The sequence below is a fragment of the Neodiprion virginianus genome, chromosome 3, assembly GCF_021901495.1.
Source record: "Neodiprion virginianus isolate iyNeoVirg1 chromosome 3, iyNeoVirg1.1, whole genome shotgun sequence".
NCBI lineage: Eukaryota > Metazoa > Arthropoda > Insecta > Hymenoptera > Diprionidae > Neodiprion > Neodiprion virginianus.
Window position 1 is genome coordinate 41,067,455 of NC_060879.1, and position 27,336 is coordinate 41,094,790.

The following is a 27,336-nucleotide window of genomic DNA, read 5'->3' on the forward strand; positions in this document are numbered from 1 at the left end:
AATGTTTTAGCAATAGGTATTGAATAACACTTTATGACACAATATCGGAGATCATTCCAATGACAGGTGAAAATAATTGCAAATAGATAGTTGGTGGATTTAAAAAAAAACACAAATAATGTATTGTATTCCTACCCTGGGAAAGAGACATAACAGCTCTGACGACACTCGTTGTACAGTCATATACTTTGTCGTTAGTCCTATCTAAATCGGCTGTCGGTGTCGGTTCCATTTTCTGTAAATAATATGTCGATACTCCAGTAGCTGATATTTGATATTGTACTGTATTATAATACAAGTTGGATAATGCAGCTGCTTGTCAAGACTCTTGTAAATACAGTATCTTTTTACAATTCCTTGTAAAAAGACACAAGGGAAGTAATAAAAGTCAACTATACTAGATGCTCAAACTTCAATCATGGAATGTATCAACTATTCATAGTGTTTATGAAACAATAAAAACACGTGAAACCCTGGTAGTCTTATTGGTCTCAACATACGACTGATTTTCCAGCCAAGCAAAGCTGTTAAGAACTTTCAGTCCATGCAATGAAGCTTAATTATGGTTACACATGAATGTAAAATATATATCATAAGTATAGTTCATTTCGACGCTTGCACTTTCACAAAGAACAATAAAATAAACAGTGAAGCGAGATAGCAAATTCTGTGTACAAATTATAGCATATAATTTTCAAAAACTAGAGGCACTGAATATATTTCTCCAGAGATGATTCATATTGGTTCAAGCAAGAGACTTCAACAGTGTTGAAATATAATCGCGTGGAAGATACACTTCGATATGATCACCTTGACGATGATAACTTTATCAGAGCCCTTATCTAGACCAAGGGATCCTGTGTTGACGGGTGTAGCTTCATTACTGGGTGATTGGGTCACCGAACGAGGTCCTAGAGGACTTCCACTTTCGTCGCCACTAGTTGCGATCGAAAGTCGTTTCTGAAAGCGTTAATACAAGCTAGCATAGATATTTGGAAAAGGCATAAAATTTTTAAAAGTTAATTGTCAGTGGCATTAGTTATAGGCTTGTGTTCTACAGCAGGCGGTATTTATATGATTGGTTAAAAAAAAAAAAATAATAAAATAAGATTAAAATTTAAAAAAAAAAAGAAAAAAAAACAGAAGAATGTACAACTTGCTGTATGCGGTGCAGTATTCAGTTACACACCATTGCAGCTGACCCTCTCACTCGAGTCACTTACAGGAGATTGGAATCTGACTTACGAAATTGCCAGTCTATCCAACTAAGCGCACCAGGTAATTGTATCGGTGAATTGCAGTTTTTCTTAATTGCCCACTTCTGCCCCATGGTGTGAATTAAAAATGAATCAATTGATTCAAAATTGTAAGCGTTTAACGTGATTTTTGGAAAAATTTCCGAAAATCGAATTAAATTTTTCAGCAAAAATTATAAACAATAACCATAAACTGTACAAAGATGTATAAACTTTAATTCATCCATCTGTTTCAAATCGTATTTTACACAGTGCAAATGTCCCTTTGCAGCCACACATCTAATTGCTGGTAAATTCATCTAATCCCACAGTCCATCTTCAGATTGGTAAACTACTATCATTTTTTACACTGACTATTTTTGCATAGTCTTTGATAATAGACAAATATGTCTAACGGTATACTCCGTAGACTTTGCGATCAGATAGATCCACCATGACATTACCTCTTCTCTCGCGAGCCACCTGCTATCTTCTTCGGACTGACGTTGCTGTTCTAGTAGTCTTTGTTCGAGTAATTTCTGTTCATCGTCCACACTATGACCAAAGTGCTCGATAGCGCCATCGAACAGCTGCGATTGTGTGTTTCGCTGTAAAACAAGTATCGCCTAAATTAATGAGACCAGTAAGTTTAATAATTATAGAACGATCATAACAACCAAGTAATTTTTTATACGGAATAATTTATGTAGGGGATCGTCATACTGGACTGCTAAATGTAGGAATTTTCGTCAAAACATATATACTTTTTGTACGAATTCGGCATTTAAGAAGTTGTAAGAGTTGAACAATTTCATCGGGCACCGGAACTATTCCGTTATATAAATTATCCACTTCTAAATCTATATATAGGTTTGAAAATTGCAGTCTAGCTCATAATCAGGAGAATATCAAGAAACCTGTAATTTAAAAGATCAAACACTGATTTCAGAGTGGTCAGTTACTTTCAGAAGTCAGTCTGTAGTAGGTCCGAATTTGTCTCTACAATATTATAGCAATGGTGAACGACAATTACGTTTTTTGAATTCCAAGCAATAAACCGTAGAATAATATTTGAACGTATCGGCATACACTGCAGTACAGAATTACTAGTACTGACAGTACGTTGATCATGCATACCATTCATTCAGTGAGTTTTGCCAGCGCATGTGTTCAATTATGAATGAGAGTTTTCTGTTTTCGGTCATCAAATTTTTAATTAGTTCTGGTAATGCTGTACCATCAGATGTAATGCGATGTTGGAAATACTTATTGTATACAGGGTTTGTGTTTTCTATAAAAAATGTAATATGTGTATAATATTGCAGACATGCAACAGTAAAACACGGTAATGGAACATTCTTCATGCGTAAACAAACCTACATATGCAACCCAATTTATCCTACAAAATTAATCAAAATAAAATCAGACTTGAAGAGGTGCTGTTGTAAGACCTAAATCTATTGAAAAAAACAAGAAATTAGAACGTGGTACTACCCAGGTTAAATGCAGAGTTCATTGTTAGTTGAAGACTCGGAAGTCTTGACCAAGTGGTTATGGGAATTTTTAGAATCTGTTTTATTAGGTAAAAAAAAAAGGTTTACTTCCTTTCATTTTGAAGTGTATCAAAAAATCCTGGAATATTGATCATTATACGAGCTCGTCAATCATGGAATCTGCAGTACTTTGACATCAAAATTTTCTCGGTTACCAGATATGTACGTATACCCGTGTAGTCGACAGAACTACGATTCCCCAATTCAATGGTAGATGGGTTTTATTAAACAGTGCAATAAAATATAAACTGAATGATAATAAAGAATAACTGGAACGAGGCATAGGCAAAATCATACAGTGATCAATGAGGAAAAATCAAAAGATATCGTTGCATTCCGCAAAATGCAAACATCATTCCTAAGAGCCATTATCAAACCTGATCTTGTTGGCTTTCCTCCGTCACCGAACTGGTCGACGAAATAGTGCTGTCGCTAACGGCTGACGACACCAGGGAACTAGATAACGCACTGTTGATAGAACGGGTCAACTGTTCGTCAGATTTATGAGTTACAAACGTAGTTATCTTTGCTATCCCAGTCGCCAACAAGGGCGGATTTGACCTCGGTACTGCCGTCGCCAATTGTGTGTGAAGACTTTGTTGCTGCGTTACATTAACACCCGTCGCTACTTGGGTACGTTGATTTGTTTGTGACGTTATGGGATTGGAGGTAGAATGGTGTACCTGAGAGCCGTGACCTTTCACCACGCCCGTTGCCCCAGAGAGTGAACTTTGCAATATTGAGCTATCCGAATGTTGATGTGAAATTTGTGAGGCCTCAGTATTTGCTAAAGTTGTCAATAATTCTTGCTGAGTTGAATGATTGGAAGTACTCATATAGGACTGAACGGGATGTGAAGTTTGAGGGGGTGTGGCCTGTTGAAAAGGCTGACTATGAGTAGGACCGCTTTGCATTGAATATGCTTGATTGAAACACTGAGCTTGGGCGACAGATGTAGGTGTGGCATGAACCGTATAAATAGGATTTGCACCGTTTTGTTGCTCGCATTGCTGGTTTTGCGAATAAATGATATATTGCCCCTGGGAGCTTTGTCTTTGAAAGTTTTGACCAGACTGGGCTCGAGACCCGTAAGAAAGTGGTCGTGCTTGAACCACGTTAGAATAGACTTGTTCTTGATCTTGATAATTTTGTGGATAAAATGGTTGCGGCTGATAATTTTGTCCCGGCATGGGGCTATACACTAAATTACTTCTCGCATTTTGAATATGTGATACACTTGGAGGTGTCGAGGACATTGGATTTGCACTTTGATTTTGAACCGTAGCTCTAGCGCGAAATTTCATAACGGGGCCGTAGAGACACTCAGTATTTGATACAGGAACTGTACTACTCACACTGGATAAACCACTACTACGTGGGTAACCTGCACCGGTGCTAGCAGCATTCTGTCCACCAACGTATGACTGATTCGGGGAATTACCGTAATGATTCACTGAACTAGATGAAGCTTGGGTTGTTTGCAAATGAGCGCTATTCGTGTATTGGATTTGTCCCATAACAATCGTGTCGGCACTAACAGTCTGCGCATGATTTCCTGAACCTTCCCCGGTATTACCACCAAGACTTGGACTCTGACTAAGGTTTCCTACGATCGCAGAACTCTGAGTAAAGTTAACAACCGGCCCATAAATTTCACCGCAGGTACCTGCGGGCTGCGAAGATGAAGTTATTGGTATGGGATTTGATATGACGAGTTTTTGCACAGGAGCATATAAATCGCCAGTAATACTGCCAACCAGCTTCGAGCTGACAGAGTACAAGTTTTGGGTGTCTTTAACTTGATGCTTTCTCCCTGTAACTGGGGACTGGGTTTGTGCAACTATACTAGATTCGGACATACTAAGGCTCGACATTAGTGGTGAAATTGTGTCATTGCTGTCTAGAGAGTCCATGTCTTCGATCGAATGAGTATCGTGGTGAAGGGCAGAGGTTTCAGAAGATACGGTTTGGTCAAGGGCGAAGGGTAGGTCAGTAGCGATGGCGGTAGTTAGAGCTTGATCCTCGTCTTGAAATTGCACTGCGAGTGTGTTAAATGGGGATGCGGGGGTTGTGTAGACGGAGGGACATACCCCCCGAGATTGGTTGTCCTTGAGAAGTTGGGCAAGTACCTCCGGACTCTGGGCAACAATGTATGTTGACACTGGAGCGACTGAGCTCATGCTACTTCCCGATTCGCTTGAGTTTTGTGGTTGACGTGATGGTTTGGGTGGTGGGGCTTCGTCTGCACCTGTAAGCGATTCGCGTTAAATATTTACACACTGCTTTTGTGTCGATGTATACACGCAATTGATGGAATAGTAAACTGGAACGTGGTTCTGAGAATCTTTGTTCGTCAAATGCAATACGCGAATCGGTGCATCAACATACCCCAAGACATTGCTTGAACTCTCCTATTCTCTCGCCTCATTGTCTCTTGTTGCTGGTGCTTTTCTTCCCGTAAAATTTCACTGCAATATAACACAAAATTCACTTGTAATTTTCTCTTTACCGACCGGATTGTTCACGTTGAAGAGAAAAATATCTTACTGCAAATTTTCTCGTATGTCTTTGAAAGTTGGTCTCTTGCTTGGCTCGTAACTCCAGCATTGAGACATCAGAGAATACAGTCTTGGAGGACAATGCTTTGGGAGTTCTAGCCTTTCTCCATTTTCCAACTTCCGTATCACCTCGTTATTCCGCACTCCTTGGAATGGCTTGACGCCCAACATCAGGATTTCCCACATACACACTCCTACCATTAGGAATAACATTTCTCAAATGAAAAACTCTGACTACGATATTAAGCAGCATTTTAGCTGTCAGAATCATTTTAATAACATCAGTGACGGTACTGACCAAACATCCATACATCCGAGGATGTTGTAAATCTACGGAAGTTTATGCTCTCCGGTGCCATCCATTTGATTGGCAGCTTGCACTTGCTCGCTGTGTAGTAGCTCTGGTCCTCGACCCATCGGCTAAGACCAAAGTCAGCCAATTTTACGCAAGTGTTCGATGATACCAGAACGTTTCTTGCAGCTATGTCTCTATATGAGAAAAACGTGATACTTTGAAAATTCGGTAAACGACATATGAAAATCCACAAGATCTTTTGACCGCAATTTCTTTGTGAAGCAGTCATTTCATTTTTCAAATCGAACTTACCTGTGAACGAATTTTTTGCTCTCAAGATACGATAGAGCTGTACTCAACTGGAAAGTATACAATAGAAGAGTGGCTACATCAAGCCTGTGCTTATTGGACTGAAGATAAGCGCGCATTTCTCCAAGCCGTGCTAACTCCATGACCAACCATATCGGAGCCTCAGAGCAGACACCAATTAATCGTATTATGTGTGGATGCTCAAATTGCTGCATAATATCTGAAATAAGAACATAAGATTAAAGTAACTACTCAGGAGATTTAAGCTTGTGTGAAATAACAAAGTACAGTGTAGCAACGCACATGCTTCTTCGAGGAACTTTTCGGCAGTTGCGAGGTCTGCGTCGACTTTACAAGTTTTTACTGCAACGGCTACAAGTTGACCATCTCGGCCTCTGTACGATCCTTTGTGAACGTTGCCGAATTGACCTTCTCCGATTATTTCACCTAGCTCGACTTGATTTCTAACAATTTCGTAGTCTCGAGCTGAAATCATTTCGTACCAATTGTACGTTTGACGCAAAGATATGTACCCGATGGTTAAATAATTAAAAATAGTAGACACTCACTAGCTGGCGTTGAGTAATCTCCTTCCTCGTCGACAATCTCTGCATAGTCCTCAGATAGAATTGTTCCTGTTTTTCCGGAATTTTTCTCGGGACTGTCTGTTGCGTCATGCCTATACTTTGGTGGATGAGCATCTGTAAATTGATATCTTAGGTATCACTTGTATTCAGTTATTGCAATTTCAATTATATAAATAATGGCAGCATGGTGCAACAAACCTTTACAAGGGCAGGGATAATTTTTCCAGGATGCAGCTTGGAAATGAATGCGAAACTAGTTATTATACCTGTGTAGTGACATGCTACCATGCGCTTATTGTTATCGGTACATGCTATTGAAAACTTGTGAAAGTGGAATACATTAAACAACGAACGAACCTACCTTTTCTATTCCACAAAGATGTGTTACTCCCAGTGGTTAGCCTACAGTATCCATCGATCAAGTCTGCCAGACTCTCTGCTTGATCCAAACTCGAGCAAGTGATACTCAGGGTTTCTGCAGCTCCTGCCACTCTCAGTTTGATGCAGGCCTTTGCATGTTCCTTGCAATCCGACACCAAAGTCTGAATTGACTGGATCTGCGAGAACTCGGCTATTCTCGACGGCTGTAGAAAAATTAAATACATGATTAATTCTGTATTCGTTTTTACCTCCATGCTGCCCATGTCAAATGACAGTTCTTATACCTCCGATTTTTCAATTTTCGATATAAGTATTGCCGGGTGAGTTATGACGGTGTTTTTTAATCTTATGCCAAAAACTTCCAGCCTTTGTCAAATAACAATATTTTGAAATATTGAAAATGATTGCCGGTAAAAAGAATCAATTTGCCAATTGATAGGTAAGAGGTAGAATTAATCTTCGCTTGGAACAGATTTATGAAAACTACGAATGTTAACAACGGAAATTACACTTATTAAATCATTCTCAATTGCGGAGCAGTCGGTAGAAAAAGAAAAAAACAATAATTAACTCTTTCAGGCTAGCAAATCTCCAACACTTTACGTCACAGTAATGTACAGATTACGGGCTTTTGCTTGTGGAGTTTCGCGACATCTGTGAATCACAGTTAAATCTGGAATATCCATAGAAAAATGTATGGTACAGTGAATAGTGTACGCCTGGTATATACATACATCTGTGTATCGTCGTTTTTAATGCATCGTTAAGTTGCAATGATAAATATATAGAAGTGGAACTCACCACTGTTCCACCTCGATGTGCCATGTATGAAATGCCCAAGTCAGGTCCAATCACGAGTTCAACTGGTATCGACCAGCTCGACTGAAATGATAAGCATATATTTTTTTTGTGGAAGGCATACCAAATTCAGCATAAATTTTTCATAAGTTTCACCAATCAAAGATATTATCCTCATTACAATCATATGTGCGACTTACCCCCAATGCGCATATGAATCTCTCCTGGTCAAATCTGTAGTAGGATCGAAGAAGTTCAAAGAATTTGAACATACATTCGAGTTCGGAAAGGGCGGCTACTTTTTTGAAATGTTGTTGTATCAGCTTGCGGAGTGCTTTCGGTTTCATGCCATTCAAAACGGTTCGGGGCAGAAACTTGTGGAGTCCGACCTGTCGTTGTTGGAAACAGATTGATTGGCAAACTTTGAATGAGTCTGGAAATGTTTACTTGTGTATAGTTTAAATATTTGAAACGGGTTCACAGCTATTTATAGCGCCATAAAGCGTGTAATATTAAAAAACGCGCGAGAGAAGAATAAATTCTGAGTGGGCTGTATGCGGGGTTACCTCTCTTTCCAAATATTCCAAGTTGCTTTTCTTGTCCAGCGCAATTTGCGGCATGTCTTTGAAGAAGTACCGAATCTCAAGACAGCACAATTGTACGGCAACATCTTGGTCCAGAGTGGCGTGATTTGCGCTCAGGTAGTCGTTCCTCACCTTCAACGAAACAATTCAACACCAAAGTTAGACTAAAACTGCTTGACACCTTGTATAATATAGTAGAGAACATTACACATTCAATATGTGTTGTTTTGTTGACGAGTTTACGGAATTAAATTCAACTTTGGTTTATGCAAAGCAGGATTGGGTGTAACACAGGGTGTACCCAAGTTGAATGGACATTATTTCTGTCGGAATCTGGACGAGCAGTAGACGAAGAATGTTTCTCATGCGGTATTCCAGAAAATTTGATATACCTTACCTGATCGTAATAGTAGTAAAACGTAACTTTGTCCTTTTCGTAGAGATCGTTAAGGTTCTGCGGTAGATATCGGACCCTTAATTCGTACCTCCACTCGCTATGAGGATGCTTCCGTTCGTATTTTTCTTGAACCTGTCATTAAAACATAAATCAAGTTTTCACTGTGATATAAATCGGTAACGGGCAGTGTGTGGCAAATGCGATTGCAGTTGTGTCTTTCTTTCAATACTCAAGACCATTAAGGAGTTTAGAGTACTGCAGATTGAAGTTCGGAAGTAACTGTTTACGGTTAAAATGACACCACGAGGATTGCATTGTCTGCTTCAGACATTGAAGATGATTTGAAAATGACGCCAACCTGGTACATGGTTGTGTCCTGATGAAGCCAGTAGCTCTCCCCAGATCCTGGATGGTGTAACCTCATGGCGTAGAGGTGACGATATTGCCTGGTGCTTACCGCCAGCCGGCTCGTCACGAGTGAAATGATCCCCCTAACGTCAATTGCATCACCAAATTTGACGACATTGAAACCCCCTGGAACAGTCGTCGCGTACGATTATCATACAGAATGTAATTTATCCTAAAATAACGTAGTGTTCGAGATCAGAATCGTTAACCGTTAACTTTCGCTTTCACGTTTCGGAAAAGATAATGGTGCATGTTTCGTAGCATTCCAAGTCACGCTATTCCATTCGTTTTATATGATTTTTGGAATATCGATGTGGTAGATTTGTTGTGAGTTTGTATTTAAATGAACAAATTTTGATTCTATACAGCGAGTAATAACCAAAATCTTCATTTATTACTTATGAAGTTTGCTTTTATCTTTGTTTACGTTGATAAATCAGTTTTGAAGTATTTGGCTGATAGTAATAAGCAGCAGGTAGCATCACGTTGAAATAAAAAGCAAATTTTATCTAACGAAACTACCTTTTCTTTTATTATTAATTACGTGGAAGAAATCAATAGTTGTCATCTAGAACCAAGAATGAAAATTTGTATCGACCGGTGTAATTTAACCACATTAGCGGCACGTTTTACAATCATACACATGAAATGACGACTATTCCATTCAACAAAAAATACTATAAAACACCATGAAGCTGTTATATTCCTTCCGTTTCGGTATAATATAATAACTCGGCGGTATACTCGGCTGCTAATCAACGGAGGTAGAGCAAATACGTCTGTATGGGTATATCTGTACCAAAGATTAAGAGGATTCGAAAATAGAAACGTGTATGATGAGACGAGAAAGCGATGCGAGGGTCTGCGGGCTTCCGAATGAAGAAGCTTCCTTGCTCCTCGTCGACATTATGTAAACTGGGTTTAGGAAATTCGAACATGTCAATCAAATATTAACTTGCAAGGTGCTAGATCGATAACTGTCGTGTATAATATAATGAAAAATGTGGAACTTTTCTAAGCTCAAGTAAGATTTGACTCGGAAAATAGAGTATATCCAAATAATCCAAGATTTCATCAAAACTTGTTATATTTCGTCGCGGTTGTATAGGTTGTTTAACTGCCTTATCTCTACCGAGCATGGAGAAAGTTGGTGCAAGAAATGAGTCAAATCAACCCACCATTGGGCAAGTGAACCTTGAGCGTTGCCTTGTCCATTGGGGTAGGCGAGCCGTGCGGAGGGGTTCCACGACCACCTCCGCCGACGCCGGTCTGAACGCCGACGCCGCCCCCATCCCCTCCAGTGCTCATCCCCTCATGGCTGAAACAATGAAAATTTCAGGATCGTCAAGTTTGAGGCTGTTACAGGACATGGATAAGTTACGGTCAGAATATGTAACTGATAATACAGCTGCATACAAGAAATATAATTATGGAATACACGGTGTAACTTATTTATTCATTGTCAAAGTCATATAACACAGAATTATTCAAATTTTTTCAATAACTTTAGCCAGTTTTTGGCCGCTCGTATACCTGAGATCTGAAATGAGCGATGGTTCAGTTGGTTTCTATCGCCTTTGAGACGATACCTATTTTTACTTTTTTAAATCGCAGGCATCCGAATTCCTGTCCAACTATGCGTTATCTGAGTACCCAAAAAGTATCGTTGTTATCGTTTCGTGCAGTCAGAAGCAAGCCGTTCAAATCTAAAAAGATTCTCGTCTCACTATAGCGCACAGCAGGTTTAACTCTGAAGTGAAAATATTGCCAACAGTGAACTCGTAGCAATACGTACATGACTGATTGTCCGAAGAATATGGTTACGGATTTGTTTTTTTGTACTCTGTTCTTTGCATATCTAAATCGGTCCCGGGGTGCAATGTCGTCCGATGATTCCCATTGGAGGAATCGACCTTGCAACATCGGTGTTGGGAGTTTGACGACATTGCCAGAATGTGAAATCAACCTTTACCTTCACCACTGTCTTTTGATGGACTGAGGAGAACGGGCGGGGAGAGGCGGAAATTACTAGCGAGTGGTGCCAAAGGCGGTGGAGGAGTACGTTGGCCTGGACTTTGATGCCCCGGTCATTGCCAAAGACCTCGAACTTCGTACGCGGAGTGAAATAGGAAGTCCAGGCCTTACCCTTGGGGTGTACGCACAGAGTTTGAAAACTCCGTTATACCCGCGAGAGTAATTCGTCATTGAATCATTAAATTTTGTAGCAAGTTGGTAAATATTTTTCACAAATTCACCGACGGTAAGTCATTCGACTTGTTTTTCACAAAGTAAAATATATTGCGCGGTTTTTAAACGCACCGTATAAGGTGGTGTATTTCGAATTTGTACACGTGACATCAGTTTCTTACACATAAAACATTTTTCTTTGAAGAACATTTGAAACACTTGAAATTCAATTGGACATATGAAAGTGCCAAATAATGCTAGATAGTAGTAAGTAATTTACAAATGTATTAAAAAAAAATTCGTACGAATATCACTGTAACTTTTATAAGAGAATAACATAATGCCTGAGCGAGAGGAAGTTGAGGTTCACCAATAATATAGGAAAATAATTGGCGGAAAGCAGCTATAAATATAAATTATCAGCACAATGGTTTCCGTCGTGTGTTGTAACATCCCAATAAGTTCGCCCAGCGATAATGTGCACAGGAAAATACAACGCACCAAATATAATACCGACAGCTTTTGCTGTGTATTCACGTTCGCAGTGGTGGATATAGTAAATAAAAAAAAAAAAAAATATGATCAATACCCAACGTTGTGATAAAGTTACGGCTGATCGCAGCGTCGCAAATTGCATTCATGTATATATAAACATACGCACAAGAGCCGAACGCTGTACCGAGAAACGGCGATAAAGAAGTAAGAAGTGCCGATTAAACCAAAGACGACCTTCGTGACGCACCGGCATTCCCCGAGGTCACGTGACTTGCCGGAATGCTTTGGACGTGCGACCGACAAAACGGCCGACCCGTTAACTTATCATCGGAAATGGCCGCGAGGCAATCGAGAGACGCAACCGTTGGTACATGATCGCAGAGTATTTACTCCAGCGAGCATATTCGCTGAAGAATCCGGTTAAAGGAGGGAAGGTGGTAGGTATTATAGGTACGCGTCATCGTCTGCGGTGTTTATCGACCTCATTTAATACCTACCAGCTGATTGTTCTCTCCTTGTGCGTGACAATTATTGCGCACAAGAAGAAGAAGAGGAAGAAACGTTGACTGCAGACCCCGTTAAATCGGTTGTCTACCTCCCACGGGGCTTTGCACGTAGGCTTTGAAAAGAGAAACATTGATCGACGAGTCATACTGTTACGATGCAGTGCCCGTGGCACCCTTGCGGCTGTGGCAACCCCTAACAAATTTTATCCCAACCGGGCGACGATGTCCAACCCCAACATTCGGCATAACCATATTGCAGGATCCCAATGCGCGTGGAATTTTCTTGCTCTCTCTACATTCGTCGATCGGGACTATATGAAACGAGGTTGTTATTCGCTTTGAACTTCGCGGTTATTCAAGTACAGTACAGTCTTGGAAATGTCCCGGGGTATAATAGCCGGGAATTATGCAGGGAACAGCAGATGGTCCTGTCGTTGTTGCACGATATGGTTATGAAGAAAAATACTGCAAGGTAAATTGCAGTTCTTCGTATAATTGACGATGTTTCATACTTACTCGGAGGTTTCGAGATACTGGAAGACCCGATAGACGGGGCGTCGATACATGAAGAGATGACCTTCCACGCGCTCCACCATCATCCTAAACAGTCTTCATCCGAACGGCTGACCTCAACGCAGGTCCCGCACTTTAGGTTTTCTCCTTCTCCTCCTCCTCCTCTTCCTCCTTCTCCTCCTCCTTCCCGCCCCCCCCTATCTTTATAACGTTCAAAGGTTTTCTCAAAGTCTACGTAAGCGTATACCAGTTTTTACTCCGCACTGTAATCGTCGCGCACTTCCGTGAAAATTTCACCTTTTACACTTTCCTCCTTCAATTTCAACCTTGCTGTCAATTACGGCAACGAAGATTAACCGTTACTAAAACTGTACCAAATCTTTTAATCACACCGCATAAACCCCACGATGTTTATTATACCACAAAAACTCTTCAGTATTTATCCGTTGCAATCAGGATCATACACGACGAGGCATTCGTCCGAAGACCTAGATATATTCTTCAATCACAGTAAAAAAAAAAAAAAAAAAAGAAAAAGAAACTACGTTTGAAAAACTTTAAAACCGGTACCACATAGAATAAGCAAAAAAACAAATAAATGAATAATAATATTAAAAAAAGAAAAATAAAAAACAGATTGGATCGGAATTACATGAAATGAAGTATGTGTTTATTGTTATTATTGAAAAAGACTGATCGCGTTGTCTGAATAATTCCACTAGAAAAAAAAAAAGTTCTTTATTTCCCAACGATAGTCGTTAATTGTTCAAAACTATATCCGCGACACAATCGGTGAATTGTCGGATTGCATTTGCATTTACCACCGCATTCTGGTATACCATATAATACTACGCAGAAATTACTTATAACGTCGCCGAGTTTAGCTCACCACGCGATTAACTTTAACTGCAACCAAGACCGTCGGTGAAGCGGAATAACGCGAAACCTCTTGATACTTATCGTTTGTGGAAATAACGGTCGCGGAAAAAAGGATTGGGATACAACCACCTAGCAACAGCGTGCCGAAGAACAGGGCTCGAATACACAGAGGATGTGAGGAGAGAAGAACGTCGCGCGTGCGGGGCAAGCGCCGTGCTGGGTGCGGCAGTCTGCGCCGCGACGCCCGGCGTAGCTTCCTCCCTTCCACCCTTCCTCCCTTCCCCCCAACCGCCCGGCGTTAGCCACCCCCGAGGTGGATAATAAGTTGCGAGGCGACGCCGACGACGCAACTTTTATTCCACAAACACATCTTCGTATCCGCTTCCGTCGCAAAATTCCTCCACCACCGTTTAGGAACACGACTAATTTTCACCCCCCCCCCCCCCCCCCTCCACCAAACCGTTAAACACAACAACTTTACACAATAGGTGTAAACGTGTAACATATTTTGTACAAGTTTAGATTCGTCGCATTACCGAAGCTGATTTAGATCCGTTTTCTGCTACGTTAATATCGATATTGACGGTATCGTACATTTTAACGAACCATTCGCGTGCAGTAAAAATAATATTCTACAGTATATCGTTTGTTATATGGGTTATCCCTACACTGCTCGTACATTCGTTGTATTCTATGTAGTATATGTAGTAAATCCCCCCCCTCCCCCCACATCTTTGAATGAATAAATTTAACCGCCACAGTGCTGTACTGAGATAATGATAATGCACATACAGGGGTTATTATAATACTTTGGTCGAGTGGAAAAAGCGCTCCGCTTTTACCCTCCCGCTGCCATTTATACCGATTACGAAGATCATTTCATCTTTGCTAGTTTACTCGTCCTTACAGCTCGAGCATCGCATCGCACCCGATGTCGAGGGCAAACTGTGGGAGCGCATGCATACGCTAATCCACATATGCACAGAGTAGATATGTGTGTGCGTGTATCAGGGTAGGAAGGGTCGAGTGCCCTCTTGACACGGTGACTACACCTCGACGAAGGGGATGTTTTTCAAGTACTGACGTAACGCATCACGTACGTATCGAAATGAGAAAACGGTTCGATGCTAGCAGCTGCAGAAATGGAGCTGAAGCTAGCAGCCAGAGTTAGAAGCTAATGGTGATCAATTTCTTGAAAACAAAAAAATGCCGTTCAATTTTATCTTCATAATTCTATAAAAGTAAGGTATTTTAGATAATTTTGATTCTCGGTCTTTACACTGCTTTATTCGAATGAAGATTAGAACGTTCGGCTGCGAAGCTTCAGCCTCACGCTGCGAGAGAAAATACAGAACGATTAACGATCCCGTAATGTTCGGTGACCAAAAAAGAAGATATCATTTTTATTTTTAAATAAAATTCATCCCGCGAGTTAATAATCTCCTGATTGTGGGTGCAAGAAGTTTAATCAATAAGAAAATGACGGTGCAGCGCAGTTGCGGTTCGAAGCTTAACAGGTGGTTTCTAATTCCGAGTTATTTGATCAATGGATCAGACGGTGGAACGTGAGAGCGTGCGGAGAAGGTCGGGCCAGACAGCGTGGCCGTTGCGGTGGAGGCCGCCTTGCGTAATATAAGGAACCGATGCATGTGCACGACCGACTCTGAGACTCCCTTCGACTCTTTGCCGCCTGTGGCATCAAGCAGCCGGCTCCGGTCTCCGAACCACGCGGTGATGAACAGCAGCCATCTGACCGCCTGCACTCTATTGCCTCTCCATGCTTTACTCGCGGTGAAAAAGCCGCAGAGTGCGTATTTTTAGATAACGTTAAGATTCGTGTTTTATCGTAACTTGCGTTGCCGTTTGCGCGCCTGACGATAATAACAATAATTATTATAAATTCTGACATTGCGCAGAGTGATGCGGGAAATTACCGATCGTCATGTGGAGAATAATACCGCGAGATTGTGAATAATCTGACGATACTGATTCATTCGAGAGAAGAGATGACAAGGAGGCAAATTCAGGCTTTTCGAACCGAACGTAAGTTTTCAATATATGAGTCACAGGTGAATCGAAGATATATTGCAAATACGCGAGGCGAAAAGACGACTTTGAGGTTAGGGTCGCGTAACGCCAGATTTATTAGCGACAGCGCGTGCGCATAAACACCTAGGACATAAAAGTTGTCTTTTCAGTACTTCGCGCATGCGCATTCGCAGACTCACTCGACCGTCATAGAAACGAATACTTTACGCATGGAAAAACGCGTAAAACATTCTCGCGTTACATAAAGATGTATCGTTACGACGATTTAACGTATAGTCCATTTTCAATACCTGGGAATAAAGTGTTTCACGGATACATTTTTGCAAAGTGTCTATGTTTAGAAATCTTGGTACCGATGCTACGATAAATATCTACGACAGTCCGCTGCGGAGTTGTTGCCATGGGCCGATTAGCTCTGTAACTTCCAAGTCGCGGTAATTGGTGTGGTACTTGATGACGCGGCAAGGAGAAGTACCGCATCGCAATAGGTATACGACGAACAGAGACGGTAACTGCACCTGATCCACGTGGAAAGAGGAGGATGAGAGTACACGAGGACGTCCCGTGGTTATGTAAACTACCCGTAAATGTGGGAGGGAGGGGGAATCTATTTCCAGCGATTCGTCTGGACGACCTGGTGGAAAATCGATGCGACGCTGCACCAGAATTATACGGAGTCTACCGTCTGCTCGCGACTGACCCCAACTGACCTCCTCGACTCGACGCGACGCGTCGCGACGCCGCCACCCACACTGCATGGCTGGCTACGCCAATTTGTTTGTAAATTGTTATTGTCCCTGAGGTGTAAGAGAGACAATTGCGTCGTTGAATTAGTTTGGAATGCGGCGGATAGGTTAGATGCACCGTTCAATTGTGGTAACTGCAGGCACCGTTTGTGCATTTTGACCACCTTTGCAAAATTCTGCATTTCCTAAATTCACTTTTAATATCTTCGACAATTTTGGTGAAATAAAAAATTCAGAATTCCTTGACATTTTCTCACAAAATCTAGATTACGTTGGGCAGCTTTTATGAGCAAAATCTCCAGAAGTTGTGCACCTTGAATATATAAATCAGGATATAAAAAACGCATAGTATTGCTGCGATTCACACATACAATAGTTAGAAATTGAAAAATATACCATTTCCGAAAGTTAGCTTGGCTGAATTTACGAAGCATAGCTGAAGCTTGAAAAGGATTTATAAAAAAAAAAAAAAACTACGTTTTTCCCTATCGTCTACCATAATCCCCTGAGTTTTCCCGATAGACGAAATTTTCGGTTTTCCCGGTCTGTCGCCACCCTGCCAAAGTGCGACGTTAAGCAAATTCCAGATCGAAGTTTCGATACTTTGTTGTTTAAAAATTAGTTTTCACCTTCGTGCGTTACGTCATTGCACCCCTGTACCACTTTTGCATGACAGGAACGAATATGGCCAGTTAACCGGTACCAATGTGACCGAAACCGGTACATCTACTCTACCACGTCTCGTCCTGATCCCGTTTATGAAGCGTTGCAGAAGTACGTCGAAGATGCGTCGCACGGTTATATTGTGGTATAGACGCAAAGTCGTACGTCGACGGAACCGGAAGATTTCGCGATCAACGCAATTTAAGGAACCGACCCGTGACCGCGGAGCGCCTTATAAACGGACGGGTAGGGTCTACGTGACGGCAGACACCTGCAGCCTGATAATTATGCGGTAAGCATGAACGCCGGTACCGGGGAAAAAGTGTCCGGATATGGTGGCGGCGGAACTACTCGAGGCGTGTGTCGAGCCTTTGACTCTACCCTGCGAAAAGAATTTACAGTGAGTTTTTGCGAGGTCTGTCATGTGCCGAAAAACGTAGAGAGGGTTTGTCTTACGATCTATTTTTTTGAATAGTTTAGGGAGGTTGGTGAGAATTTCGAACGTAAATTATCGAAAATCCAAAACAATGAAAGATCAAAGTGGTGAAATTTTACCTAGCCAGAAATTCACGGATCTGAAAATCTTTGATCATTCGAAATTTCGGTGCTTCGGATATTTAAATTTTCTCATTTTCGCACTTTTGGAACTTTGAGCGTGGGGTTTCGGACGATTCGAACCTTTGATGTTTCGTCAAAGTTTGATTTCCTCACTCCTAGTTTCGCTACCAATAAATTCAGAATTCGGCGCTTTCGGAACATTTCAAATTCGTAATTTCAACCCCGCCCCCGTTCATTAGTTCGAAAACTCCGCAACGTGACGTACATAATACACCTGATATTATGTATTTGCACGTGATGCGACTTGCCTGATAATCCAGGCGCAACTGTATTCCGAGTATCCTCAACTACAATTATAACATATAAGGGGTAAAAATAATGATCCGAGCGAGGCTGCGTCGTTGGTCAACGACGCAACACCGACTTGTACGATTCGCCAATGCGAATCTCACCGCAATGCGTACGTGTAATACGCGTATACGCGATGCATTATGTGACTCGTATCTGTGCGCGCATGCGACGTATGAATATGTAAATGACGCCTTATGTACATACGGTACAACACGTCGACAACACCAAAGGAACGCAAATGCGGTGCATGCGTGCAGACACGTTCAACTATATATATAAAGTCGGCAGAGAGCTGATCGTCGTTACAAGGCTCCTCTCCTGCATATCACATGTATTACATACCACTAATGATAAATATCATTAGCGTCGTTATCTTACGACTATGGTATAATACATACACATATGAGCGCTTATGCATAATGCCAGGGTATAATAACTTCCTCGGTTTCTTTTTGCCCCGTCGGTCTTTTTCTCTCGTTCACGGACACGGGGTTGGTTGGCGGACCGCCGCAAGTATACACGGTGTAACCCACAAGAAGGTGTGCAAGGTAGTAGCATCGGGGCGCCGGGCAGACCGGGTAAATCTCGATAAGAAAACCATAACGTCTACAACGCCAGATTTTTCACGGAAAAACAAGGTGGAAATTTTTTCGTCAGGTCAACCTTGACCATTTCCACGGTATTTGTGTACCGTTCGGTCTGGCTAATAAGACCGTAGCGGTGGAAAACGGAGAGTGGAAAACGGGACGACGACGTGTTTATTTGACTTGAAAAATTCCAACGGGATCTATTGTCGCTCGAGTTAAGCGGGCCAAGTTCAGCCGGCTGCGACCGGCTATAAAAATTCAAAGTTGGGTCGAACCCGAGGAAAGCGTAGACGACTTACGCGTGCTTCACGCACATCGTTGCGGCATCCTCCTCAGTCAGGGGTTGTTTCGGTACCGATTTAGACAATCCGACGAGCGGAGAAACGTCGGGTGCTTTACACGCCCGCCGGGCAAACGGCGCCACAGTTTCATACCGAAACTTTATAAAACCGTGAAATTGTCCATTGGAACGAAATTAACTCACCCCGTACGAAATGACCGAAAGGTCAAGCTCGCGAATGAGTTTTGGGGGTGAAATTCAGGGCCGAAATTCGTTCGTTATCCTTTCGGGAAAAGTACTCGTCCGCAAATTTATTACACGTAAGCAATTTTTGCAATCAAGTATAGACACCCTCTATTCTCGATTCTGACAAGGTGGATGAACCAGTAATCGACGCCATATGCGTTAAATCGTGTATTTTCATCCACGGTTACACTCATTGGTGAGTAATACAGTGTGCAAAGGGTTGAAACTCACGTCTAAACGTAGCTCAAAATTAGAAATGCACCTTCGGTGACGAACGTTGCATAGTTAAAGATATTGACAGTCAAATTAAGAGAAAAGATTTCCACGATTGGTACACTGACCATAAACAGTGCATGTCCATCCTACCGAATAATCCATCAACGGCCTTACAATTCATTTTTCACACGCAAGTTCTACCAAGAAATTATAAAGCGATCGCATCAGGTACCGTTCCTCCCTATCCCTTTTTCCGTTACAAAACCTTACCCAAGGTTTACCCGACCTTTCTCCCCCGAAAGGTGGAATGCAGGTAATTTTCTAATTTGTTCTGGAAAGTACTCGGAAAATGCAAAGCACAATAATTTTCCCGCGTTTTTCCAAATTCAGGAATCAAGAACGAGCTGAGGAACAGACCGCGTGTGTTGGAGCCACGCGTGGATCGTCGTGTGGACGGCTAGTAGTCGTGTTGGTTTATAAATAGCTAGACGCAGGGTCGTTGTACAGAGCTGAGCAAAGCTGTGGACCCCCGGTTCGATTTGTGCGGCGGAGCGTCGAGCACTCGGCGAGGAGGCGACGAGACGGGGACCGACGAGGAAGACGACGACGAGGATGGACGACCACCTTCCCGTTCCCATTCACCTGCGCGAAGCGCCAATTTATCGGCGGATCGTTGGCCGTCCCGAGGCGAGGACTCGGGGCGGGGTTGAAGTTTGCTTGGTTACGAATTATTTGGTGGCGAAACTTTAAGTAAAGAAATCAAACTTTGGAGGAACAACGAAGCTTCGAATGGTCGTAAATCCGATGGCTCAAGGTTCCGAAAATTTCAGTTACGATAGAGCAAAATTCCGAAAGTTAAAATATACTCGCACAGCGTAGTTTACTCGACGACTGGGTGTGAAAAATTAGAAAAACCGAAAATCAGAATGACCAGGATTCCGAACTTGAAAATATCGATAATCCAAAACAAAGATAGATGAAAGTGGCGATATTTCATCAATTCGGAAATTCTTCGATCACTCGGAATTTCGATGTTTCAGATTCTTAAATCTTCTTATTTTCGTACTTTTGGAACTTTGACTTGTCGGAGTTACACCCTTTCGAAAATTTGCACTTTCAGAACTCTGAGCGTGTCAAGTTTCGGCCTATTCCAACCTTTGATGTTTCACCAAAAGTTTGACTTCTTTACTTAAAGTCTCGTCACCAAAAAATTGGAAACTCGGCGCTTTCCGGAATTTTTAAAAATTTGAAATTTCAACCCCGCCCCGAGGACTCTTCGGTCTTCCGGTTTTCTTTACCAAGGGAAGGTTCGAGAGTCTTGTGTTCAATATGCTGTTGCATGACTCCAGCGTTCATTATTTATTACACACGTAGGTGTGCAGCGCAAACTCTGCGCAGTCAGCGTGACAGTCACAGTAGTACCGGGTGTTTGTCGCGGCGTTGTCGTGTCCTTACTGCGTTTAGTTGCATTTCGACAGATGCAAGTGTTTAATGGAAAGAGGAAGAGAGAGAGAGATTACACGGTACGAATATAACAGGTACAGGAGTGCAGTGGTGTAGTTCCACATGAAACTCTGGACTTGCACTTCGCGATATCTCGTTGGGTCTGTGAAAACTGTACGCAACATTAATACTCGCTATTTATCTCGGCATGCGTGTAACACATGACTCAGGACTTCTTCCGCTCCGGTTGTTTCTGTGCGTTGGCTACTTATCGTCACTTCTGTTTGTTAACAGGGTTTTGTCATAACTTGGAACTTATTCGAGGAACTGATTGCACGTTGTCAGTCTCAGTGAAACGATCGTATCGGTCATGTTTTTAACGATATCAGATCAGATCAACCTGGAATCTTGATTTCGCCAGATCAATATATAGTTTCATACACCTTACAGCCTTGAAAATCGCTACTTGTTGGCTATTCTATACCATCAAGCATCAAGTTGCGGTCTCAGTGCTTGGATAAATGTTCGATCTCTTGTTTTTCAGACTCTCTCGGAGCGTTGGATAAGCAACAATGTTATTTCGCGGTTATAATATATTCCGAATCATTTGATATTCCCGACAACTTCGAGCCTCCGAACATCTCGACGATCGTCGAATCGCGATAATGTTACAATCGCCATTCTGCCTGGACAAGAGCAACGCGAGTGAATAGCCGATTCCTATATACATACACATAAGCCGCGCAACCTAGTTATCGCGATGTGTCGATGCAGTAACCGTATAATAGATAAGTAAAAAAAAGGTGATGGTTGAATTGTGAAGGTCGAGATCTCGCGGCATAGCCGAACAGTAGCAGCACCGTTTCCCACAACAATTATACAGAATCCGATGTGATACTGTACTTGGATACAAATGTATGCACTGTAGATTCACACACAATCATTGGGTCAGCATACTCATGTACGTAGATGCAGTATGCGGACGAACAAAACGCCATCATATTATCATCATAAACGCCACTACACGAAATTATAACGTGTATAGGTAAGCGATGGGGCTATAGATGTTACTCGAACGAAATACGCGACTCGTCGCTGATGCGATGTATTATACAGTACGTACAAACGCATACGTGTTACACCGCGGACATTGGGTATGGGTATAATTAATTGCGTAAGCGTGCGTGTACGAGTCGTGTGACACACCGCAAAACGTTGACGAAATAGATTTACAATTAGATTAAGATTTAGCGCGAAATGTACGGAGCGCAGGGATGATTGGTCTCTGTAATTAGAATAATTGAAAAAATAAGAATGAAAAAAACTCTCACAGCATCGGAAAAAAATAATAATACGGGAGATGATCGAAATTATAACAAAGACTGCTAGCGCCTCTGTATATAAACGAATATTAATGTAATAACGTTTAAGTCCGCACAGAGCCGGGCGAACTGCAGCGAAGCCTCGAGTCGTCTTAATCACACTTGAAATTTTGAAATTATATTTAATTATCTGTCATCCGGTGGCAGAGTCGACGACGTCGCGACATTTAAACACGGATAATGGGTAGATTAACGCGAGAGCGTGAATGTGTTACACGTACTATACGTATACTGTAATATTTACGCATCTATGTGTGCACGTACATACGTTGTACGTAAACTTTGGTAGATACAAAGCTCACTCCGTGAAGGCTAGTCGGGGGTTTAACGCCGGTTTCGTCTCTCCGTCGATTCAGCGAAGCGAACGCGAGTACGGCAGACGAACAACTGACGACTGTCGGACGTGACGACGACGACGACGACGACGATAGCGACGACATCGGCATCCCCCGCACGCGGAGTGCGAGCGCCCCACCCTTTCAACAACCCGACTGTTGTAATATACGTATGGACGTATGTAATAATGTTTTATATATAGTAATTATAATAATTATGTATGTACCGTAGTTCAAGGGACCGTCGAACGCTACCCGATCTGCAGGCGTTTTGGGGCTGTCTTATCTGCACGAGATGCAGTTTTTCATCATTTCGCATTTTTATCAAGTCTGCGTCATTTTGACTTTGGAGCTCTGCGCGTCATTCGCCGGAAACTGGGATGATGACGATTATTTTCATCGAGTCATTCGTACGGTAACTGAACTTGAACAAGTATTCAATCAATTTTTTATCGAATAGTTTTGACGGTGCGGCTCTGACAATCGGTTTGAAGAAAAGTCATTTTGGTACAAGGTATGCGTGTCGTGTCGCAATTGAATTATTTTTCTTTTTAGTTAGTTTCGCATGCACCGAAGGGAGATCTTATCATTTCATAGTTACAATAACGTTAAAACATTTGTCAATTTACCAAAGTTTCTGGTTATTACAATCTTAATCCAGTTGTTTAGTTGACTGCATTTCCTCGGTTAAATCAAGACTCAAATTATTTACTTTTATCACAACAGTTGTGAGAAACAAAATGTGACTAAATCAAAAAGATATTATCCAACGCAGATGCTTACAGATTTCTTGCTGATGAATCTGATTGTGAATAAAAGTTATTTTCATTCCGTACCTGTGTGTAAATAATCAAGGAATATGCGCAACCAGAAATTACATTTCTCGTTTATGACTGAAGTTTTCGACGGATTTCTTACTAGCATATGACTGCGCTTCAGTCCTCGTTAATCAACAGTTGCACGGCCGATCGTGAGCTTATACGCTGCGAATGCTTCTGCGCACTCGGATACCCACCACAACGTGATTTGATCGTTATCAGGCTCGGTTCTATCATTAGCCAGTGCCCGAGGAGGATAAGAAATCCGCCTGCTACTCATTGCTAAGGCTTGTGCACGTGTGCGTCGAAATCGAGGCTAATTACGTTGAAAGGAGTAATGTAGCCCCCCCCTCCCCCTCAACACCAACCCCAAACTCGTTATAACACCGGGCGGTGAAATTACAATATTTCAACCGTCGACTATAAGTCGAGTTTCCAGTTCCAAGCCTCCGTAACCCCGGGTGACCTTAGAATTAATGGTGAGCCCTGTCCCCGAGGGCCTTCGACTCCCCCTGTTCTATGGGATGGGGGGCAGGCAAACTCCAAGGGAGCCTAAAGGGGTGCGGTGGGTAATGACACGTAAGGCCCAACTCCAGGTACGTACGTACCTTGAGGTGTGGGCATTATACGCCCTATCGCAAACCCTGGAAGAGTGGGCTATAATGTAATATAGGTGGGCGCTAGGGTGGTTCGTTTTTTAGCTCCTTTTTTTTCAAGGTGCCATTCGAAAAATTTGTGACTAACACTGAAAGAAAAACTGTCGTAAAACCTGGAGGAGGTAGGAAAATATTTAGAGGTCACTAACGATTATTGTAATATTTTTATTTATTTTTATGCGTACACCTTACGGACTTATTATATGTATTAGTTTATTTTTTTTTGTATCGTGATATTTGCCTCTCTCCTTCAGGTTGTACGACAATTTTTTTTCAGTAGTTGTCACAAATTTTTCGATTGGTACCTTAAACAAAGAAGAAGAACAAAAAAAGGGGTAAAAATGAAGCGCACGTTACATTCGTGTAACCAGCTTACGAGGGAAGCAGACTGCGGGCAAGGGTTTAATTGTTGCCCGCAGACGCGTCCTTTAGTCCTCCAAATTTTCAGCTCTATCGGGGAGGGGCGTCAATTGTTTGAAATTCTTTACCAGGAGTGCGTCGGCTGAATATCGATCTGTCTGTTGAGATACCGGCAAGAACGTGACTCCGAGCCTTGAGCTCTATGTTATATCCAAAGTTGCGACGATGACGACGACGGGAAATTGTCTTACAATTGAATTTCTCGCGAAGCCCTCGTGAGTTGGACGTAACTTGAGATCTGGAACAGCGCTGATAGCTATTTCTTTTAGCCTAATTGTTTATACATATACTATCAGGATCCTTAAATGTTCCGTTCACAACTTAGCTGCAGATTTTTTACGCTCACGAGTATCACTATTTTTGCAATCTCACTTATAAATTTTTCATGCTTCGCAGGATTGAAGAGTATTACACAGATTTTGATACGTTTGACTGGTCATTTGCACGTCTGTTCAACTAAGAATCTGCGAAATATTTCATGAATCTTGAAAGGACCACCGAATCGAAATTTCGGCCCTAATGTGAATTATCCGAGGACAGTACCTACAATAATTTGGACCTCAGCATGATACTGAATAACCTTGAAACTAGACGGCAAGATACGAAGTATTATTTATTGGCAATGCCTATCTTTTTTCCCTTATCACGTGACCGTTGCTTCGATTTTAGTAAAATTCATACTCCTATAGTTTGAAATTTTTGTTCTGATCTATTAATTTCACTTTTAGCTAAAACCGAATCTCTAACGATTAACATCTCGCCGTATGAAAACCGAGATAATTGTAAGTGACAGTCCAACCAGGGATGCTTGTAGTCAGTTCTCACACTCACCTTACACTAATCCGCTGCCCACTTTCAAACACGCGAACAAAATGCGCCTCGGCGTCCCTAGCGGCAGACGCACAAGTTACTCAGTAGTAAGTCAGAATTCTGAAATAAAACTTATTGATTAAACACTGCAATACGCCGAGATCTCAAGGCCGTAAACAGACTTTCACGTCGAAGGATTGGTACGCGTATACTGCCAAAATAGGTTATAGTAGGGTGCCCAGAGATACAAATAGGTCTGTAAAGTTTCTAAATATGACTAAAGGCTAAAAATGATTGAATAAAGCTTTACTGGGTATCTGCAGGTCTACCGCAGGGCAAAAATTTTCAACTCAGAGGCCGATATCGGTTCATATTCACATTTCAATAATTTTCCTTTTGGTTCGGTCGAGTCGACGATGACAAGATGGTAAAAAGTCCGATCATGTGCCAACAACGCCTCGTATGCAACGGTGCAATAAAAGGATCGGTGCTCTGCGGCCCTGCGTCGCGAGTTTCTGCTTCCGGGACGTTGTGGACAAAGTGGATGGACAGACGGATGGGGACGGATGGACAACTGTGTGAAAAGGCTAAATCGTGGCCTGAGAAAGGGACGCGGAGGACACGCGTGACACGCGACGCAACGACGAACAAGAAGGCGTTGCGATGCATTCGTCCCGCGTGCCCAGAGAATTGAGGGATTTTCTTTAGTCCATCCTTGCGAATACGATCGTCACGTCGATTGGAGCGCAGCCAACCGTTCCGTCGTAATAAGTCTGTCCCATTGAATCATGTTGAAATTTGTGAACAAACGCTTACGCGCTTGTATTCATCAGATCCTCGCAACGGACCAAAGTCCCCGTTCATGGATACAACACGTGATCCTGGACCTCATTAAAAGGGTTCATCGGTAAGGTCGGAACGACACGTGTCATCAAGATCATGTGACTTGAGGATATACCTCGAACATGTTGTTCGTTCACACGTCGCAAGTACTCGGTATGAATTTAAGTTTGTTCGAGTTCTTCCTGTTTTGCGGTGGGTTAAAAAATCTGTTGGTGTTATGTAATTCACTGTCAGTCAGTGACTGTAATATAAAAGGAAACACATTTTTAGACGGTTCCGGGGTTTTTATTTGTTCTTTCAGATGCATTTCGGCTCGATTACAGATTCGGTTAGGATGGCACGAGGGCAGATGACGTGGGCGGTGACGGCTGAATTTGTTTTCAAAGTACCAGTGTCGAGGAGCGAACCGTTTTCTTTCTCCGATCCAGACGTCTTCTTACGTAAATCGAATTCACCCATAAGGTGCCCCATGCGTTCCAATCTCTCTTTTAAACGGCATTTCCGTATCCACTCGCCAACGCGAAGATTAACACCAACGAAAATGAATCTTGGATCGACTTGCGGTGTTATGTGAGTGCAATTTTCAGCCGATTGATTAAAAATGACGAAGGTTGTATTATAAAAATAGTTTACGTATAAGATTAGATTGCGCGACATGAATGATATAATTTACAATTAGTTATATTGTTATACACATGCACAGTATTCAACTTTGTAAGCCACAAAAACATATGCAAGAATAAAAGTCACTGCGAAGAATTGAAATGACATGTTTACGGGGAGCACAAAAAAATCAACGAATAAATCGCGTTCATCGTTGTTATTGGAATACTGATTTTATATCTTCCGACTGGATATTATTATACGCAGATGTTGAATCACCTTATTGGTAAAGAATCCAAGAGAAATCACTGAAAACAGTTCCGAGCCTGAAAAGGGTCGTCGACAATGAGATGCGACGAGAAAAGTGGGCGATAAGTGTCCGCGAGATTACCGATTTTTATTTTAGGAATCGTTGTATGAACGCATCAAATGCCTAACGGCTGATTCTTTTCTCTAAATATATGTTCGCTTTGGATCCACATACGGGTGATCCGGGAGTACAAGGGCTGGGAATGTGTGTTTTATGTGGTGCACAACCGTAATCAGCATTTAAAACGAATGCTCTGACCTTATGTACCGGCAGTATAATACAGGCCAGCAGCAACCAAGGGACAAGAAGCCCACGCAAGTAAAGTTGGCATGTAA

General features: G+C 42.0%; 1 protein-coding gene across 9 annotated transcripts in view; it reads right to left on the reverse strand.

The window, feature by feature from the left end:
* Window positions 1-27,336, reverse strand: part of LOC124301402 (focal adhesion kinase 1) — a 37,708-nt gene that overhangs the window by 5,476 nt on the left and 4,896 nt on the right. For 2 of the 9 annotated variants that reach the window (XR_006907469.1, XM_046756378.1), the window contains exons 1-19: window positions 12,810-12,949; window positions 10,284-10,423; window positions 9,056-9,231; window positions 8,698-8,829; window positions 8,283-8,432; window positions 7,917-8,105; window positions 7,720-7,800; window positions 6,899-7,121; window positions 6,736-6,771; window positions 6,520-6,651; window positions 6,254-6,436; window positions 5,954-6,170; window positions 5,645-5,835; window positions 5,336-5,540; window positions 5,177-5,256; window positions 3,166-5,036; window positions 1,700-1,843; window positions 811-960; window positions 136-235 (exon numbers count right to left, since the gene is read on the reverse strand). Coding sequence is in view for 8 of the 9 variants with exons in the window: in XM_046756378.1 (XP_046612334.1) it covers window positions 136-235; window positions 811-960; window positions 1,700-1,843; window positions 3,166-5,036; window positions 5,177-5,256; window positions 5,336-5,540; window positions 5,645-5,835; window positions 5,954-6,170; window positions 6,254-6,436; window positions 6,520-6,651; window positions 6,736-6,771; window positions 6,899-7,121; window positions 7,720-7,800; window positions 7,917-8,105; window positions 8,283-8,432; window positions 8,698-8,829; window positions 9,056-9,231; window positions 10,284-10,423; window positions 12,810-12,892 (4,483 nt within the window). In the remaining variant the exon portion in view is untranslated. Of the gene's footprint in view, window positions 1-135; window positions 236-810; window positions 961-1,699; window positions 1,844-3,165; window positions 5,037-5,176; window positions 5,257-5,335; window positions 5,541-5,644; window positions 5,836-5,953; window positions 6,171-6,253; window positions 6,437-6,519; window positions 6,652-6,735; window positions 6,772-6,898; window positions 7,122-7,719; window positions 7,801-7,916; window positions 8,150-8,282; window positions 8,433-8,697; window positions 8,830-9,055; window positions 9,232-10,283; window positions 10,424-12,809; window positions 12,950-27,336 lie in introns of those variants that run through there. The other 7 variants (XM_046756385.1, XM_046756384.1, XM_046756380.1 and 4 more) reach the window with 7 other exon arrangements.